The 19,169-nt window shown below is 39.6% G+C and overlaps 1 protein-coding gene across 2 annotated transcripts in view; it reads left to right on the top strand.

The window, feature by feature from the left end:
• mtor (mechanistic target of rapamycin kinase) overlaps nucleotides 1-18,329 on the top strand; it is a 76,737-nt gene extending 58,408 nt beyond the window's left edge. Inside the window, exons 37-58 of one of the 2 annotated variants that reach the window (XM_058642046.1) lie at nucleotides 572-687; nucleotides 4,904-5,021; nucleotides 5,518-5,715; nucleotides 6,382-6,482; nucleotides 6,673-6,769; nucleotides 7,217-7,315; nucleotides 7,456-7,578; nucleotides 7,698-7,880; nucleotides 8,457-8,591; nucleotides 10,767-10,941; nucleotides 12,244-12,379; nucleotides 12,502-12,649; nucleotides 13,696-13,818; nucleotides 14,484-14,566; nucleotides 14,675-14,747; nucleotides 14,831-14,905; nucleotides 15,254-15,389; nucleotides 16,776-16,841; nucleotides 16,937-17,017; nucleotides 17,235-17,315; nucleotides 17,620-17,725; nucleotides 17,835-18,329. In XM_058642046.1, the coding sequence (XP_058498029.1) occupies nucleotides 572-687; nucleotides 4,904-5,021; nucleotides 5,518-5,715; nucleotides 6,382-6,482; nucleotides 6,673-6,769; nucleotides 7,217-7,315; nucleotides 7,456-7,578; nucleotides 7,698-7,880; nucleotides 8,457-8,591; nucleotides 10,767-10,941; nucleotides 12,244-12,379; nucleotides 12,502-12,649; nucleotides 13,696-13,818; nucleotides 14,484-14,566; nucleotides 14,675-14,747; nucleotides 14,831-14,905; nucleotides 15,254-15,389; nucleotides 16,776-16,841; nucleotides 16,937-17,017; nucleotides 17,235-17,315; nucleotides 17,620-17,725; nucleotides 17,835-17,850 (2,469 nt within the window). In that variant the 3' untranslated portion in view covers nucleotides 17,851-18,329. The remainder of the gene's footprint in view (nucleotides 1-571; nucleotides 688-4,903; nucleotides 5,022-5,517; nucleotides 5,716-6,381; nucleotides 6,483-6,672; nucleotides 6,770-7,216; nucleotides 7,316-7,455; nucleotides 7,579-7,697; nucleotides 7,881-8,456; nucleotides 8,592-10,766; nucleotides 10,942-12,243; nucleotides 12,380-12,501; nucleotides 12,650-13,695; nucleotides 13,819-14,483; nucleotides 14,567-14,674; nucleotides 14,748-14,830; nucleotides 14,906-15,253; nucleotides 15,390-16,775; nucleotides 16,842-16,936; nucleotides 17,018-17,234; nucleotides 17,316-17,619; nucleotides 17,726-17,834) is intronic. The other variant, XM_058642047.1, reaches the window with a different exon arrangement.
• Nucleotides 18,330-19,169: the final 840 nt, after the last annotated feature.

Genomic DNA, 19,169 nt, shown 5'->3' with positions numbered 1-19,169 from the left:
ATTGCCAGCTGCACAGATGTTTATATCAGAATTTAAACACACAAACATGTACGCAACACACAGACATGTACTTACAGGAAAGGACCAATCCATTGTTTCTTGTGTATTGCTACAATTGCCAGAATGTCAGTGCTATTGAGTGAACACTGGGTGTCAGTGGGTCATCATTTGGATTGAGATTTAAATGAAAGCGATACGGTCTAGATCGTTTGTCATGTTAATAACAGTAAATCTGCCCAATATATTGGAGCACTGCATGTAGTACAGACATGTCTACATCATAGTCGACCAAACTGGTGTTTTTGTGCAGCCCTGCATTACTCAGAATCAGTAAGGTCTTGACAATAGATGAGCTCACCACAATGACCTCTGTGTCAGAGGATGACTATACAAATACAGGCCAAGTCTTAGAAAAAGGTTTTCTGATGCATTGTTGTCAGATAAGCTCTGTTGCAAACTAATGCCATATCACCTTCCTCAGTTTGAGTGACAGCACCACAGATTAAACATTTTCACTGACTGACACTAAGCCTTTACCTGCCATTGACAGTCGTTTGTTGTACCTCTCCAGATCGATGCCTTCCAGCATATGCAGCACTTTGTGCAAGGGATGCAGCAGCAAGCCCAGCACGCCATAGCAGCTGAGGACCAACAGCACAAGCAGGAGGTCCACAAACTAATGGCAAGGTCTGTCTCTCCTCTCTGGAAGCACAGTAGCAGCAGTTTGTCATATAACAAGCTTGTTTCACAGAGGATGATTTGACATGTCATCATAGGAAAAGCACAGGTGGGAACAATAAAATGAATGATGGCTTGACTCCGTTTAGCTGCTTCGGTGTCGGGGTTTATTGTGCATGCGGGCTCACCGTCCCACTGTCATGAAAAATAATGGAGCTATTGTTACTGGTATTGCCTTCACTTATATTTACCCTACTATGATTACATACATATTAAGGTTGGATTGTGATAGATATGAAATATCTACATGCATTATTATTATTGTTGTTGTTGAATTATGCCTCTGCTAATAGCAGTTAACAGTCTTACGGTTGGTTATTTTGTCTGTGGGATCTGTATTCACAAGAACACTTAAAGGGAACATCTACTTTGAGTCAAATTAACTGATTAGACAAAATACACTATAATTTTTTCTTAAATGTCTTTGCTGTCATTACAACTATTATGAGTCATTTTGTGAAGTGGTAACTTAAGTAAAGGCACAATTGGCTGATTCAGTTTAAGACGACATTTTCTACAATTTGATTGAAATAAATTCCAAAATACAATAAACTATAAAATAATTTTGCTGCTACACAAATAAAAACTCTAATGTAAGTAACTTTGATCCAATGCCCCACACCCCTAAAACATTTTGTAATCTCTATCAAAGGTCCATTGAGTTCAAAGCTAATTTTTAATGCAATATTTTATTGGTAAATGTCAAGACACTTACAAACCTTAATCCCTGACTTAAGGATTGGAGGCCAAAGTTTTAATGTACTATATCCTACAAAACTAAATAATATCTGAACAAAATATATGATGTAAGTAAAATCCATTGTAGAAGCAGAGTTTGATAAACGGAATAAAATTATATGGACACGTGATCACAACATGATACATATTGTAAAAAAAGCATGTTCATTTGCAGTCTTATGGTAAGAGATCTTTTGTAAATATATAAATAACGTCAATGTGATGATCATCTTCAGTTTGTTTTTCTGGCCGCATTTTTGCCAAAAGCACGGTAGCATTCTCTGAAGACCAGACCTCCCACATCGAGGCTCTTCAGGTGGAATGTGAGCCTGGAAAACTTAATGCAAAACTACAGACTTGCTTCCTGAATGGGCTTAACACTGAGCAAGACAAGAATTATAAGATAATGACTTCCCTCAGAGGATTCAAATTGTCTCCAGAAACCGGGCAATTTATTTTAATGAGTCATTTGAACAGAAGCAAGAAACCTGAAAAAGATTTCAGACAAAAATAGATTCAGTGAAGCTAAATGTGATGATGCTAAGTCTTGACTCGCTCCTGAGTCACTACTGACTCACTACTACAAATGGGTATTTTTACATGTAAAATATATACATTCTTAAATGTTGAGTTAAGCTTGATTCTGAATATGAGATAAGTTCCTTGTAGGCAATTATCATTTACTAAAAAAACTATAATACTGAGATGATGCACTTTAGTGATCACATGCTCCAAGAACATTCCTGTTCTATCTCCTCAGATGAAAGCACACATCCAACAGATTTCATGGCATATTGGTTATTGGTGAACTTTAGCTGTTGAAATGAAATTTATCAACACTTAGTCCAATTCCCCAAAGGCAGTGCCAGTGTATAATGTGTTTAGTTGTGGTTCAGTGGTGTTGAAATACTTTTTCGACCTTCAAAAAACAAAATATAAACTAAGGAAAAAGTAACCTCATGTATTTTTTTGCCCTCATGTTCTAAACACACAGGGTCATATACAGTGCAGCCTGCTTCTATTCCATGATCACGACTCAATCTGTCATAACACCTTTTATTAGTCCCTTGGCATCATGTGGTATTTTTCAAAGCTGGCCAGGTTGTCTGAAAGTCTCACCCCAGACTACGTAATAAAATAATCCTTCTTGGCACTTTTCCCCATACAATCTACTCATCACATGGCACAATGCGTGCAGGTTTCACCAGGTGTGTCTCCTTTCCCACTGGGTGGAATCAGTGGGATCTTAATCAGCTTTCCTGAAATATAATCTTACATCACCGTGAGAAAAAAATGCAGCTTGGAGTCTGCTCAAAAGGTTTTCAACAAAACACCAGATTGTTGAGAAGAAAAAAAACAAGACATTTAAATAATTATCATGTGTTTTCAGATGCCAATTCAGAGAATTACAAAATGGAAAGTTTAGAATGTCCCAAAGGTGCTGGGAATGAATTCAAAGTATAAAAGTTGTTTTCGTTCTCTTGTGGTTTATCAAAATATTTGAGGTGAATATCTACAGCTTCTCCGCCGGGATTGAGTGTCACGAACTTGCCAGCACAGGAAAAAGAACTAATACTTTTGAGGGTATTTGACTGCACTGCATCATGCTAAAAAAAAAAAAAAACCTCAAAACAAGCAAAACGTGCAAACTGTTACAGTAAATCATACAGTAGACTCATCTGGTCCTATGCACAAACATACACCAGTAATGTGCACCCTCCCGTTCCATAAATCATACATGACAACACACGTGCATGACAACAGGCCAAAGGGGATTTTCTTCACTTGTGCATCTTCCAGACTGTGACTCTGGCTGTTAGAGGAATGCATGTTAGGGAGAACACCTGTATAATGTCAGACAGGACTGGTTCTCTCCAGACGTGCTGACACACTTTCATGAAAACAGGTTGGCTATGTGGTATGGAGCACACCTGGAACCCTCAGTCAGAGACACACATTCACCCAGTCACATGGATGCCTACACTCTCTCTCAAGAACTCTGTGTTATTTCACTAGTACAATAGCAATTGCTCGTAAGCCTGGAGTCTCATGTTTAAATAAAGAGGTTGTTCCAGTGTCCCCAAACACTCATACTCCTGCTTCTTTCCCTAACCTCAACCTGTTAACCACTTAGAGAAAATGTTTGCTTTAGACGGGCTGAACCCACATTGTGCATTCACATGGAAAAACGCTCAAAGGAAATGACGTAATCTTGAAAGATTATTTATGCTCTGCAAACAGTATTCAAACTGCTGATGGATGGATCAACAATCAACAATACAGTGCTTTTCAGTTTCTCAGTGCAGTGCAGATGTACATGAAATGTCTGCTTTGGTCACACCAAATACAACTAGAAATAATATTTGCCTCTCAGCATCTGCGTTTCTGTGATGGATAGAGTTAAATCCTATGGGATGCCATAGAGCTCCCATAGATAGAGTTAAATAAAAATAGTTCAAAAAGTGGTTTAAATAATTGAAACTCTCCAGATGGGATTCCAGAATCTTTAATCAGACAAAAAAAATATACCCTGCTGTTGTGGCTTAAATGTTGGAATGATTTTCAAGTCTTCTAACTGTATATAACAACCAATTCTTTGTAAGTTCAGAAAATATGAGAATGATTATAAACTCATAATGATTTTATGTGTGGCTTGGAATAGTTTTCCTCTTATTAAGGTAGTCACAAAGTCACGTCATTGGTTGTCAATTCAGTGCTTCTGTGTGACCAATAGAATTGAATGAATGACTTGTGGCTACACTAACTTTTACTGTCTCCAGAACTTGAAGCGTTCTTTTTTTCTGAGTACAACCATGGTACTTTTAGTGTTTCCAGTGTAGCAGTGGAAGTATGACTATGTGACTTTCACAGAGCAGCTTTATGTTGAACAGTGGCAGCAATTGTTAAATACAGGACACTTGGGCATTATATCCATTTTGGCTCAAAGTTTCAGTTGGTAAGGTTTATGAAAGACGTGTACCGCTAGAAACTTCTAGGCGTGTCAAGTCTTCATCTGACTAATCTGCTTTATGGAAAACATCCAATGTTACAGCAGTTGCATGTTAAAATTGAATTGATAAATGCTTCTCTCCTAACTTTTGCTGTCATGTCTGTGCAGAAAATACCAAGCTAGCTGCTTGATGTGTTTAGATCACTAATATAGTGATCTTAACACTTCTCGCAGGGGATTGTACTCAAAACAAACCTAAGTGGTGCAATAGCAGGCATTCAGGCTGAATAGTGATTTAGAAAGTGTGGACATTCTCATTATCAAAAGTCTGCGTACTATTTTTGCAACGCCATGTTTGCCAAGTTTTCCCCATGAAGTTTAAAGGTTCTAAGAAAAGTAGCAATGTAGCAGTTCAGTCGTAATATTAGATAAAAATGTCACCCTTTACTTTACTATATCTCCTTTTCCTTCTTGTAGATGTTTCCTGAAGTTGGGCGAGTGGCAACTAAGTCTTCAGGGAATCAACGAGAGCACCATCCCCAAGGTTTTGCAGTATTACAGCCATTCTACTGAGCATGACCGCAACTGGTACAAGGTCAGTTCCTCTCTTTCAACTGTAACCTTTCACCCTTGACCTCTTCTCTCTGGTCCCAGTAAAATCCCAGCTGTGTCGGCACAGGGTGTCCCTGGCATTGATGTGTCATAAGGAGAACTCGAGACCCCATTTTATTACCATTTACCTAAACATGCCGTGTGACTATTTGTATCTTTTTTGGTCTTGTGCACAGCTCCTTTATTTTGCTCTTTATACTGTGGTCCTTCTTCAGAATGAAAATGAGGTGATGGAACAGCTGAGAGTATTTTATTTTTCTTGCCAGCAATGTGACTGTGTCCAACTACCCCTCTTCCCATCCACCCTTAGCAATCCCTTCAGCTTTGAGTCTTTCACATTAAAGTCATATGTTTGGATCAGAAAAATACGCAGTCATGGCCTGGTAGCCATATCTGTGCCTTTGTAAACTGGAAAATTGCATCATGAACAAACGTAGGATTCATTTCATCACCATGCTGTTTGTACCATCCTTCGGCAGGCCTGGCATGCGTGGGCGGTGATGAATTTCGAGGCGGTGCTTCACTACAAACACCAGAACCAAGGACGCGATGACAAGAAGAAACTGCGACACGCCAGTGGCGCCAGTGCTAATAGTGAAGCCAGCAACAGTGACAGTGAGGTCGACAGCACTGACCACAGCCCTTTGCCCTCACCGGGCCAGAAAAAGGTCAATGAGGTGAGAGTCAGAGTGGTTGTTCAGCTCTCTTTTCTCCTAACACTGCTAAACTGAACACCACTCATTTAAAAGTCCAAGTTGACAGGGCTTTCTTCTTTTCTGCCTCTATGCTGTGGAAAGGTCTTCTGTCTCACATCAGGTCTTCTCTTCTCATTGATATTTTTGAATTCAATTTAAAGTTTTCCCTTTTTTAATATTGCTTTCAAACAAGTTATTTGCACTTCTTATTTTATTTGATCTATTTTTTTTTTCTTTCAGATTTAACCCTTTATTTTTACAAAACACTGTAGCTCTGTATTGTACTACACAGTAGTTTATTTTTAATGTGCTATATAATCAACCTTGACTTGTCAACTGATCCAAGCCATCCAGTCTTTATATTTTTATAGTATACATTTTAAGTACAGTCAGTAACGGCTTTGCTGTGTTTAAGCCCACTCAAGCAATGTACTCTTTTAAAGCTTGTATAATTGTACTAATTAGACTCTACATGCAAATTTATATAGAAGGCATACATGGTAGTTACTTTTCATATCCCTTAATCTTTGCAGTCCCTAGTAATGGTTCAATTACACATTGCTTTGCTTTAAAATATCATGTCAGTGTGCTCTTTAACACAGCTTATCACTTCTTTCCATGCACTGAAAGCAGTATGTCTTTCCGCAGGACCTCTCAAAGACACTGCTCCTATATACAGTTCCTGCTGTTCAAGGTTTCTTCCGCTCTATTTCCCTGTCCAGAGGCAATAACCTGCAGGACACACTCAGGTGAGTTAAATGACTATAACACTTACTGGACAAGTGGTCCCAGCAAGCAAACAGCAATGCATGGACATTCATGCTGGGCTAGGAGGACCTCTAGTGGTTAATTGTGATTGCACTATTTCATCATTTTTAATGAGACCATAAAAAAAGAAATCTTTACTGTTTTAAATGTTTGATATGTCTTGCAATTCAGGGTACTGACTCTTTGGTTTGACTATGGTCATTGGCCTGAAGTGAATGAAGCCCTGGTGGAAGGCATCAAGACCATTCAAATCGACACCTGGCTGCAGGTAATACATGCAAACACACACACACAAGTCATTTAGAGTTAGCTTTAAAACAAAAAAGCTAGTATGATAATTAAATTCTTCTAGAAGTGAGAACCTTTTTATTAAGATAAAAGAGTAATGTTGTTAAAACAATTACTGTACCGTCAGTTCCTGCTGCTTTGAGTAATTATTGTGCCAGTGCTGTAATTCATATTTCACAGTCAGTAATGCTTCTCCCCTGTTTGTACTTTGTGGAAAACTTTTTTCTTTTGCTAAATCTTCAGTGTCTCCAATAATAGTTTAATTAGCTCTAAAAGATAGTCTTCACAGAATACATTTCACATTACTTGGAGAACAAACTCAAGCTATTCTCATTTCCTATATCTGTACTCGTGAAGATGCGATGACTTGGATGACCGTGAACCTTCACAGATATGAGTTTTCATTTTATTTTCTCTGCCTGTACAGGTCATCCCTCAGCTCATAGCTCGAATTGATACCCCTCGAGCTCTGGTGGGACGCCTCATCCACCAGCTGCTAACAGACATTGGACGATATCATCCCCAGGTACATCTGCTCACGCTTCTGCAAATGTTGTTTCACACTATAAAACAGAACCAAACCCAATGGTTGTAATTGTACTGGTAACTATAAAATTGGCGGTACCAACAGTGACGATTACTGGATTGTTCTCTGTTCACCTCCAGGCTTTGATCTACCCGCTGACTGTGGCTTCGAAGTCCACCACCACAGCGCGACACAATGCTGCTAACAAAATCCTGAAGAACATGTGTGAACACTGCAATACCTTGGTTCAGCAAGCCATGATGGTAGAGATATTTAAATAATTTTTGCTTTACCAATACTAGAAAAGCAATGCAGATTTGTTCTAACACATAAAATGTAAGCGCAAAGTCTGACATAGCCGTATTTGTTTTCCCTCATCCAGGTGAGCGAGGAGCTCATCCGAGTGGCCATCTTATGGCATGAAATGTGGCACGAGGGCCTTGAAGAGGCATCACGTCTTTACTTTGGTGAGCGTAATGTCAAGGGTATGTTTGCTGTGCTGGAGCCTCTACATGCCATGATGGAAAGGGGACCACAGACACTCAAAGAGACCTCTTTTAACCAGGTGTGTATCAATTTAGACTGGGGTTGAATTTAGAGTTTAGTCTTGTATAGTGCAACATCTTGAATTAAGCTGTGGCTTTTTGTCACTACAAATTGTGGATTATGAACACAGGACTGTTTCCTGTATAGTCACACGAGGGTCAGAGGCATGCAGAGTTCTCACTGTGTGCTTAAAAGTGTCTGCCCTTTGCAGGAATGCAGTTGAACTTAAGTGGAAACTACTGGTGTTATGTTGAGTTCTGCCTGCGTGCCGAGGACTGTTAAAACTAAATGTGGTTAACGGTTCACTTGGCCACCAATACAGCAGGTTTTCTTCTGTCATTCCTGATAGTAGGTAGTCTAACTATAATGGATGGGTCCCATGTCAATGTGTTTCTAATAGAGATAGAAAGAGTGAGAACAACAGTGTGGCAAGGAGGGGCTGTGGAAATGTGTCGCACACAGCTCTACAACAAGTGCAAAACACTGTTTGACATATTTTATACTAGGATGTATAAAATGTAAAAAAAGAAAAGAAGATAACTTTGAATTGTTTAATAGAATCACACAATTGTGTCTGTGTTACTTTGGATGACAGGCTTATGGCAGAGACTTAATGGAGGCTCAGGACTGGTGCAGAAAGTACATGCGGTCTGGAAATGTGAAAGATCTGACCCAGGCCTGGGACCTCTACTACCATGTGTTCAGACGCATCTCCAAACAGCTGCCACAGGTGAGCATAACTATGAAGCCACTGCACTGAATTAAACACCTTAGAGTAACACTACCATCAAATGCAGGTATGAAAACTGTATGGGTAAGATGCACTGTAAATATATGATTACAGGGAATTATTAGCACGCTATCTTAACCAGAAGAACAAAGATCACCATGGAATCATTATAACTTGTTCTTAAAGCTGTTTGCTTGTGATTGAATCATCCAACAAGCATGTTAATGGAGGTGTTAACAGGGCTAAAGAGACAACAACCTGTACCAGAGAATTTAAACTACACTAACTAATGTAGAATGTATGAATGAATGAATGAAAATACTCCATTGAAGCAGCTCATCTATTACGGCTTCTGGGGAAATTAAAGCCGACATTCCACCAGTTCTGCACGTCTATGTCATTACAATTTCCTCAGGTTTGATATTTTTAGTTTTTGACGTCCTTACTTTGTCTTTGATCTGCTGACTGGGTAATCCAAAATACAATTATTTCAAAATCAGTTATTTGAAGATACTTAATACATAATAATTGGCCTATAAACTCAAAAGCTAGGAGAAAGCTGCTGTTGTTTAACAAAGGGTTTGCTTTTCAAAATTGAAATGATTTATAATTCGAAAATGAATTATAAACCTTTAAACACTCTTAATGCTGCCCCATGGTCAATAAAATGCCAGGACTCTTCATCGTGAAACTTCATTGCTTCTGCTGGTCCTGCAAATATTTCATGAAAAATGCCTTGTTGAAAAAATTTAATGGAAATGGAACAGAAACACTTGAGTGATTTTACTTGTTGAGTTTGTCACATATGCAACAAATGAAGTAACCGTCATCCTGTTCAATGAAGCTGAGAACTACTGCAGCAGTGGTGACAGCTGATGTGAGGCGCAGAGAAGGAGACAGTCAGCCTGTCGGTGTCACAGTTTTTAAAAACAGCTGATTGTTGTGTTGCATATGCAAGTTACTCAAAAAAGCTGGGATACAGTGCAACCTCAGGAAAAGACTCCCTTAATCAGGAAGTGAGCAAAAGCTCCCAATGTCATCAGACTAGGCTTATTTGTAATGTTTTGAATGTGGCAGAAATTTCATATTTGGCATTTAAGCAAGGCTTTTATTTGACAGTGACACAAATTGTGCTTTCCTTTTTAGTCTGTGTATCTGTCCACATCTCCCAAAACCCACTTAACCCAGGACAGTTGAAGAACAATTACTTTAAAAAGCACTTAACCTCCTTAAAAGATTTCAACATCTTGTCAGTTGCTAATAATAAATAAGCAAAGTCCTTTGTTCATTGTTGTATGTTGCACATGGGTAGCCCATAGCTGAAAGAGAACCTGGCTTGTGACCTAGCGGTTGCCGGTTCATTTCCCCGCCAGGTCCAGGGCTGGGGTACCCATGAGGGTACCCAATCCCCATTGCTCATTGTTAATTCCACACTCTAAATTGATCCCAATCACAGTGGGGCCACATCCAGTGTACTCCTTGTGGCGGCAAGTACTTACAGTATACAGGGTGTACAGAGTCTGTGGCCCAGCATCATGGATTTAAAATGTACCAACACCACATTTTGTTGCTTCCTGACTGAAGATGAAATTAGGCTGATAGATGCCTTCTCTCACAGCTACCATCGGATTGTTGAACAATGGCATTAAAAACAGTTCTGTAAGGAGCACTCACTCTCCCCATAGCAAATGGAGATGATAATATTATTTGACATTGTGGCAGGGTCCTGCTTCTGGGGGATGCTCCCCGCTGTGACATTACAATAAGCAGCATGAAATACACAGAAGTATAATAACATGCTGGGGAGCAATGCAAATACTGTCCCAGAGGGCAGTAACAAAGAAATAAACTCTCTACAGGACACATTCATCCCAACAGCAGATTCAGAGCACGGTGTTGTTTAACAATAAAATCCTTTAAATAGTCTACCATGGTCAAAATTTAAACGTGTTACCTTCACTGATTAATGACTGTAGACAAGCAGTGAATGTATTTATTGATGCACACAAAGAATGTGAAATGTTTGTATTAAAAACTCTAGCCTGCTAAGACCTGAGCATGAATATTAGCCAGTGCATATTGCCCTAGGCACTGTTGGCAGGAGCTGTTATGTCAGTCTAAAAACTGTCTCTCTGTTTCTGTGTTATAACCCTACCTCATCCACTTTGCATGCAGCTGACTTCCCTGGAGCTACAATATGTGTCTCCCAAGCTGCTTATGTGCCGAGACCTGGAGCTGGCCGTACCAGGCACTTATGACCCCAACCAGCCTATCATCCGCATCCAGTCCATCGCTCCCTCCCTGCAGGTCATCACCTCCAAACAGCGCCCACGCAAGCTCACCATCATGGGTAAGATTAGGAGAAAATTGCACAGGCCTTGCAGCTGAACCCAATATATTAGGAAAATAGATTAAAGAAAGTTTCTAGTCGTATGCTTTCAGCAGGCATGGGTTATCACATTAGAGAAAATTCAATATTAATAACATTTTCACCCACCCCACAAACTGCTCCAAGGCCACACGTTACTTTGAATTCATCACTCATGGCTAAGTTCTGCATGTGGATAATAAACCAGAATCAAAATCTTTCTTATGAACTGAAGAATGAGCTCGACAGTGATAAGCCTAATAGAAAAAGAAACCCAAACACCACAGAGGATGGCAGAATGACCAGGCATGTACCAAAGAAGTACAATGTTTGTCTTTATTTTCTTTCTCAGGATAAATAATGCATGCAAGCACAGATCAATTTGTCAGGATCCCTCCCTACAGTTCTCACTGGCACTCTTTCATATACAATAAATAACTCTGACAATTTATCCTGATGCTGCATCATTTGAAATATAACAGCAAAGTGCTTCAGCAGTGGCTCAGCATGAGAAAGTCTCCTGTCTTGAAGCAAGATCCTCAGAATGTCAATCACAAATGATTCACTCTAATTCACACTTTTCCACTGGCCAACATGATACCTTGCTCTGATGTATCCCATAAGTGTTACACATCATACTGTGTAAAAGATGATGGCCAATATATCAGCTAACCTCTGGAGCAAGACTTTAGATTATAACCTGTCACTCCACCACAGGCCACTTAGATTTACTGTCAGTGCTCTGTCCCCCAATCTACGATCAACACATTGTTCAGTGGGGCTGGCATTGGGAGAAGACTGCAGAAAGAACAGGACTTTGTTTTACAACCGCCACTAGAAGTATCAGTTAACACCATTAAGGATGTTATTTATGATAGTTGCAGTGATGGTGAAATAACTGTTGTTTGTTGAGTATATCAGGACAGTATAGGATGTTGGAACAGTTAGCTAAATGACAAATCCAAAGGCTTCCGTTCTCTTGTCGCCTTACCAAAGCCCCTCATATCCTTTGTTTTCATGAGTCATCTGAAGTCAGTGACTGACCATAAACTTAATGAAGTGAGAAATTATTGGGACAAAGGCAGCCTCATGAATGATATGGTTCATGTGAAATCTTTAACTTTCTGCTCAAACTTGATAGACATTGCTTCAGGAGATTGTAATGGAGATGCAGGTGTAAAACAACAGATGGGTGGGGGGGCATACCACAGAAAACAGAAATCCAGTCATAATGCCTTAACCCTTTTGTGCGATTCACTGTTGTGTTTTTGGCACCCCTTGCAGGTAGCAATGGCCACGAATTCATGTTTCTGTTGAAGGGCCACGAGGACCTGAGGCAGGATGAGAGAGTGATGCAGCTCTTTGGTTTAGTCAACACACTGCTGGCCAATGACCCTGCGTCCTTGCGCAAGAACCTCAGGTAGACCTACAGTTACGGTCACTCACGTGTATGTGCATGTGCGCACACACGGACACACAATCTTCTAATCTTGACCAGAATTATTTTTGTGTTTATCTCTGTTGTGCATCTTTGTTTCACAGCATTCAGCGATATGCAGTGATCCCCCTGTCCACCAACTCAGGCCTGATTGGTTGGGTGCCCCACTGTGATACCCTGCATGCCCTCATCAGAGACTACCGAGAGAAGAAAAAGATCTTGCTCAACATTGAACATCGCATCATGCTACGGGTGAGGAGTTTCGTAACGTTTCTGCTTCCTTCATGTTAATAATAGTAATGATGTTTTTTTTTTTTCCTATCTGTTAACTAATTTAATATCAACATTTTTGTTTAAAAACAATCCTATTCCCAGGTTGGATTTTAACATTGTTGTCTTATTAGGTGCATATTTATATGTAAATGAGCTTATATGTTTGCATGTCATTTACTGTTTATCAAAGCTGAGGAAGCATCTGTTTCCAGTAATTATATTGATGACTGACAGTCAGTTTTTTTTAATGAAAACACATTCACAGGACCTGAATTGCCTCATGTTAAGTACATACGTACAGTATACCAGGCAATGGATTGCTCAGTTAGGCAAAGGAGAACAGAGATGCAGTAAATAGGTGATCTTTCTTACTCAAAATCAGGGCTAAAATTTGAGTCTGACTGGTACAAAATATGACAATGACATCATGTGCAGCCATGACATAATTCAGTCAGAAAGAACAACTTTGTCAGGCTGTAAGAAGACAAATACTGACATGTCACAGCAGTGACAGGCCATTACTTTGTTAAACCTTTTTAAAACAAGCTCTGTGCAAATAAACATTTGGTGCATAATTCTGTGTGCAAATGCCATTTGCGAATGATGTTTGAGTTATTAATGATGTGTTACACTCAGTTTAAGACTCCAAACTGAGAGATATTACACTGACTACTCAATCAGTCAGGCCATTAATCAGTTTCGGATAAAGGATGAGGACAATACATGTGTGAGACAATGATAAATTGTAGTCTTAGAGTGTATGTCAAGGTGTTTCTTTTTAAACCCAAAACGTAACAGGTAATTAAAGGTATAGCATCATTCTGAACATGTTCAGTTCTCCATAGAGGGAACTTTTTTGCAAGGAACTCTGTCGAGCAGCTTACAGATTACTGTTATGAGACCGACGGTTTACATCCAGTATCTTAAAATATGCCTTTAAATGTTTTTGTGTATCAATAAAATCTGGTTTTCTTTTCTGTATGAAATGTAAAATTCACTCCTGTTCTTATGATCATGTGTTTCAGATGGCGCCAGACTACGATCACCTGACACTGATGGAGAAGGTTGAAGTGTTTGAGCATGCCGTCAACAACACGGCTGGAGACGACCTGTCCAAGCTTCTGTGGCTCAAGAGCCCCAGCTCTGAAGTGAGATGCTCTGCTTGTTTACTCTTTTTAGCACAGAGGAGGATTTTTACTTCATCTTTTCAGAACATAATCCTGAAGAGTGATTAGTTAAACTAAGAAGTTTGCACCTGGCTGGCTTACTGATGTTAATTAGATGAAGAGAAACACAACAGAGAGGGGAAAACTTTGTCTGTCCAGTCTCTCACGTCTCCAATTATTGAAGGAAATGCATTAGAGGGAAATACTGAATAGTCTGTTTTGTCTGTCCTACTTTCAACCAACTGTCTTATCAGCACTTTCACAATCAGACCTGCAAATTGAATCCATTTTTAGGACCTTAAGAACCTTGTGTATCTGATGTTCTACATGCTCAAGTGTCTCCATAGCCTGCCAGAGATTTGAAAGCGATACCAATATCACAACATTGAGTATCTGCTGATGTTGATAGCAGTACGATACAGTCATTGTTGCATCTTTATAACTGCTAAGCCCTCAACAACACAGAGGCATTTACCATCTAGCAATTACCAGCCATTTCAAATACATAAAGCTCTCCCTGTGTAACAAATATCCTGCTCCCATGAAGAAGAAATAAACAACCCACATTTTTTTCTACAGGCTGTGCATCTGAACATCATATTGTCTCTTATATCTCTGACATAGACCACATGTTATTTCTCCTGCAGGTGTGGTTCGACAGGAGGACAAATTATACCCGCTCCCTGGCTGTGATGTCAATGGTAGGCTATATCCTCGGACTTGGTGACAGGTGAGTTTATCAGCGAATAAGTCTTGTGTTGTTTTCTGAAATAAATGTTGGAATAGTGACAGTAACATGGTCAAAGATTAATAACAAACTTAATTTTCCATTTCTCAGACATCCGTCCAACTTGATGTTAGATCGGTTAAGCGGGAAGATCCTTCACATCGACTTTGGAGACTGTTTTGAGGTAAGAAGATTTTGTAACATTTTCTGCAGATCATTGTATTTTTTTTTGTTTATTTATTTGAGTTTCATTACATCGTTGACTAGGTGGCTATGACCAGAGAGAAGTTTCCTGAAAAGATCCCATTCCGACTGACAAGGATGTTGACCAATGCCATGGAGGTAGGCAGCAACAAAAAGTGTCTGAATCTCTATGTGTAGGCCAGCTTAAAGAATCTTAAATAGTGTTTTATTAGTTCTGTAAGCTGTTTTAATCAGAATTATCCAAATAGAGCTATAAAAATACCTCTACTGGACACAGTAAATTCCATCTAAGCCTCTAGATTCTGGTCAAAATGCAGCATCTCGTCTACCGAACTTTAAAAAACACCAGACTAGACTGTGCTCCTTCTTTTTGACATTTGAATGACACAAACAAATAGAAAAAAACTTGATCCAAACTCTTTAGTTTAAGTCGCTGTGACTGCTGCTGTTTCCATCAGTAAAGTTGAGTGTCTGCTTGTGTGCCAGGTGACGGGCTTGGACGGTAATTACCGCATCACCTGCCACACAGTGATGGAGGTGCTGAGGGAGCACCGGGACAGCGTCATGGCTGTGCTAGAGGCCTTCGTCTATGACCCGCTGCTCAACTGGAGGCTCATGGACAGTAAGTGAATGGAAAACCGTAGCAGACGCCAGTTACATGCTTCACACTCTAATAAGGTGGTATCATATTATACGTAGCAAGGAAAAGGATGTGAATGACTTGGAATGGTTGAAGAAGTTCTGTAGATGACTGAAGGTCATTGGTGTAATTCAAGTGAACAGAACACATTTAGAACAGTTGTCCTAGAGGAAGAAATACAATTCTCAACAAAGAATTGTTTAAAAAAATAATTGTAATCCATGACTTTTGATCAGCAAAAATATTTCATAAATTTGATTTAACTCTGTGTTGATTCTAAAACTACTGTTTACAGAATGAATGGTTGTACTGTCTTGAACAACTGTAAAAGAACTGTAAAAGGATGCACTGTTGTCAAGTTAACCACAGGGGGTCGAACACATCTACCATAACTTCATGTAGTTAGGTCTTCCTGCTTTTTACCTTTCTTTAATGCATGTTTATTTCTCCAATGTTAATCCTCATTGTTGCGTCAGTCACCAATAATGGCACGGGTATGATATTTAGACTAATACTATATAATACATTCAACTTAAAATGCACCGTTAGTGACACTCAAGGTCACCTTACATCATTAAAACCATCCATTTATATATAGAGTATTTGTGTAATAGATGTCGGTTGGGACTTTGTAATCCTTCAGTAAAACTGATATTTGTTTAGCATTAAAAAAAAAAGGACATTTATTGATAAACCAGTGTTTTGTGTCCATATGAATCTATTATCAAGTTCTGCTGAATGAAATTGATGCCAGCCATTTTGACTCAAATAATAACCTGTGTCATAAGAACAGCAGATTTTACATTTACAGAACAGGTTCAGCTGAAGGCTTACAGACTCCACAAACAACGCAAAGCCCATAATCATTTCCCAGCAGCAAAGACTTCAGTCCATGTCTAACCACAACCCTGCTCCAAACACTAACCATACACCGACCTTCATCTGGATTCACATGCATGGCTGGAGAAATGTACGTCTTGTCCCTGTTATTTATAAAGCCAGTGCAGCATGGAAGCACCTTTCAGCGAGTTAATCATCTGGAAAGATGCTAATCTGAAAGTAGTCTGTGATGTGGGTTACAATACTTCGCAGCATGAAACCACGGAGAGAAACAAGTATTCCATCACTGTCAGTCTTTTCATTTAAGAAGTGACTATTTATGTAATGAAATATAAAGAATGTGGCTTATTTATGGAGCACTTACTGTAACTCGGGAATAAATGAGCTGATGTGAAGACGAAAAGAAACCATGATGCTGCCGAGCCACTTTAAATGACTGCAGGCAAAACTCCTTCGCGGTGATCGCTCTGTCTGTTTTCCCAAGGACTAAATTAAAAGAACTCACACACCTACTGGTTTTACCCACAGCAAACACTAAAGGCAACAAGCGTTCCCGTACCAGAACTGACTCGTACACCGCGGGACAGTCAGTGGGTGAGCCTGTGAACTGTAGCCATAGCTGCTTTCTCTTTTCTGCTTGATGATGTGAGGCAGTGTACAAACCATTGACTGTGTGGTGTCTTCTGCAGAGGCTCTAGAGGGTATAGACCTTGGGGAGACCACACACAAGAAACCAGGGACCACTGTGCCTGAATCCATACACTCCTTCAGTGAGTTGCCATTTTATTTTTACTTTCTTTCCAATGATTGTTGTTGTACAGCCCCACTGTTTTTCTCTGGTTGCTTTACCAGACTCGCTGTGCTACTGCAAGGCAGCACTCTAGTCCACTTTGATTATTCTCAACTGCAAAGAGTCTTGGGGGAGAGATGCACTGTTTGTTTATAATAGTTTACACCAATGTGTGTGTGTGTGTGTGTTTGTTTTAGTTGGAGATGGTTTGGTACAACCTGAAGCACTCAACAAGAAAGCCATTCAGATTATCAACAGAGTGAGAGACAAACTCACAGGTAAGCTCTGAAGCAAACTCAACTGCACGTTAATTAGACGGCACTCAGTGGTGCAATGTGGTCACCATATACCAGGTGTCATAACATGAATCAGAAACCTAAACGGTATATACTCTAATCTTATAGAAAGAACATATTTAGAGAATAGTATGTGTCTCAATATTGCTGTACAATTAAGATAAAACTCTAAAGAACCTTACAATCACAGTAGTTTAAACCCGGGTGTCTGCTGATGAAAGTGTGGAGTAAAGAAGGATTTTTCTGGCAAATGCCTAGTGTCGTGACAAGAGTTTGTTCCTAACAGGTCGAGACTTTTCCCATGATGAGACGCTGGATGTGCCAACACAAGTAGAGCTTCTCATTAAGCAGGCCACGTCACATGAAAACCTGTGCCAGTGCTACATTGGATGGTCAGTACTCGTTGACATGTTCAGCCTCAGAATGCCTCATGTTTTTATTTGTACTGTGTATTATTATGAACATGTGTTTGACTATTTTATGTATTTTTTTAATCTCTAGGTGTCCATTTTGGTAAAGAACAGTCTTCCGACGCCAAGGAGAAACACTCAACATAGAGATATCCACTGAAGCCACAGTGCAGAGCCTCTGAAAATGTTTCTTTGTCTTTCTTTCCCTGCTGCTGAAGAATTGTATAATTCTCCAGTGACACATTTTTAGTTGATGAGAAAGTGCTTTAAGAACTCTGGTTTTATCTGATGATTTTCAAAGTGAAGTCATTACTTCAGATGACTTTTCATACTTTTAACACCATAACGACTTGCTTAAGCGCTCTACAGTGGCCATGTTGTAATAAGTTATGACATTTCTTACTCCACAAAAGGTGTATAACTGAGAAACCCACCAGTCCTTTGTATTATTTTGAATTAACTGTTTGCCTTTTATTAACTTAAACGTTCTTTAATTGTTGCTCATGACACATCGGAAGTAAAATCTGATTTAAGACGATTATATTGTACTGTATGGGCTTTTGTGCCAATAAATCATGTAGAGGTACCACTATGTCTGTGCTGTGTCCTTCTCACAGTGCACATTTGTAGTGGATCATCATCTCATCAAATAGAAAGGGGAAAATGTATCATAAAAAAATCTATTTTTGGCAGCACACACGTCTTTATACTATTCTTTAAAGGTAAGCTGCACCTCTCTTCTTGTTGCCCCACAGAGGGCACTGCAACTCCAACAAGATCCTCTTTGAAAGTGCACGGGGAGAGGATGCATTCAGCAGGCTATAAAATAAAAACCCGAACAACATTCTCAACATTCTCTTATCAATCGAGATGGTACAATCTGCAGTTACCGTGTATTTATTTCCATGGTATTTCCATTTCACATGGAAACAGAGCTATTTACAGCCGCTGTAGTCCTTGATAAATAACACAGGAAACTAATGAACCAAACTGCAGAGGCAGCAGTGGAGATGACTCTTAAATTGGTTTCCTGTGCTCTTATCTGGTCAGTGCAACGTAGCTTCTGTTTTACTCTTGCTCATTGCTATTCCCCCACTTATTCCTGCATTTATTTCTTCACTGCATTCTCCTCTGAAGGTTAATTACTTATAGATAGTTGGGGATTACGGATCAACAAAAAGCAGCCCATTGATCTCTTCCCTGCTGAAACCCACCTCTGCAATGTCACACTCTTTACACATTGGAACAGAGGCCTGGTGATTATCTGTTCACATCGATTGATTCCCTCTCTGTTTTCCTTTTGCCTTTGCCCTCCTCCCTTGCTTGCTTTAAGTCCACTGTGTCACTTTCTTCCCTCCCGCCACCAAAAGCTCATTACTGAAAATGTGACTTTTCATAGTCTTTGCCATCGTGTCTGTTGTTCTTT

This window comes from Solea solea, chromosome 11, assembly GCF_958295425.1.
Source record: "Solea solea chromosome 11, fSolSol10.1, whole genome shotgun sequence".
NCBI classification, from domain to species: Eukaryota; Metazoa; Chordata; class Actinopteri; order Pleuronectiformes; family Soleidae; genus Solea; species Solea solea.
Note: the sequence above shows the minus strand (reverse complement) of the source record. Positions and strands in the feature narration are given on the sequence as shown.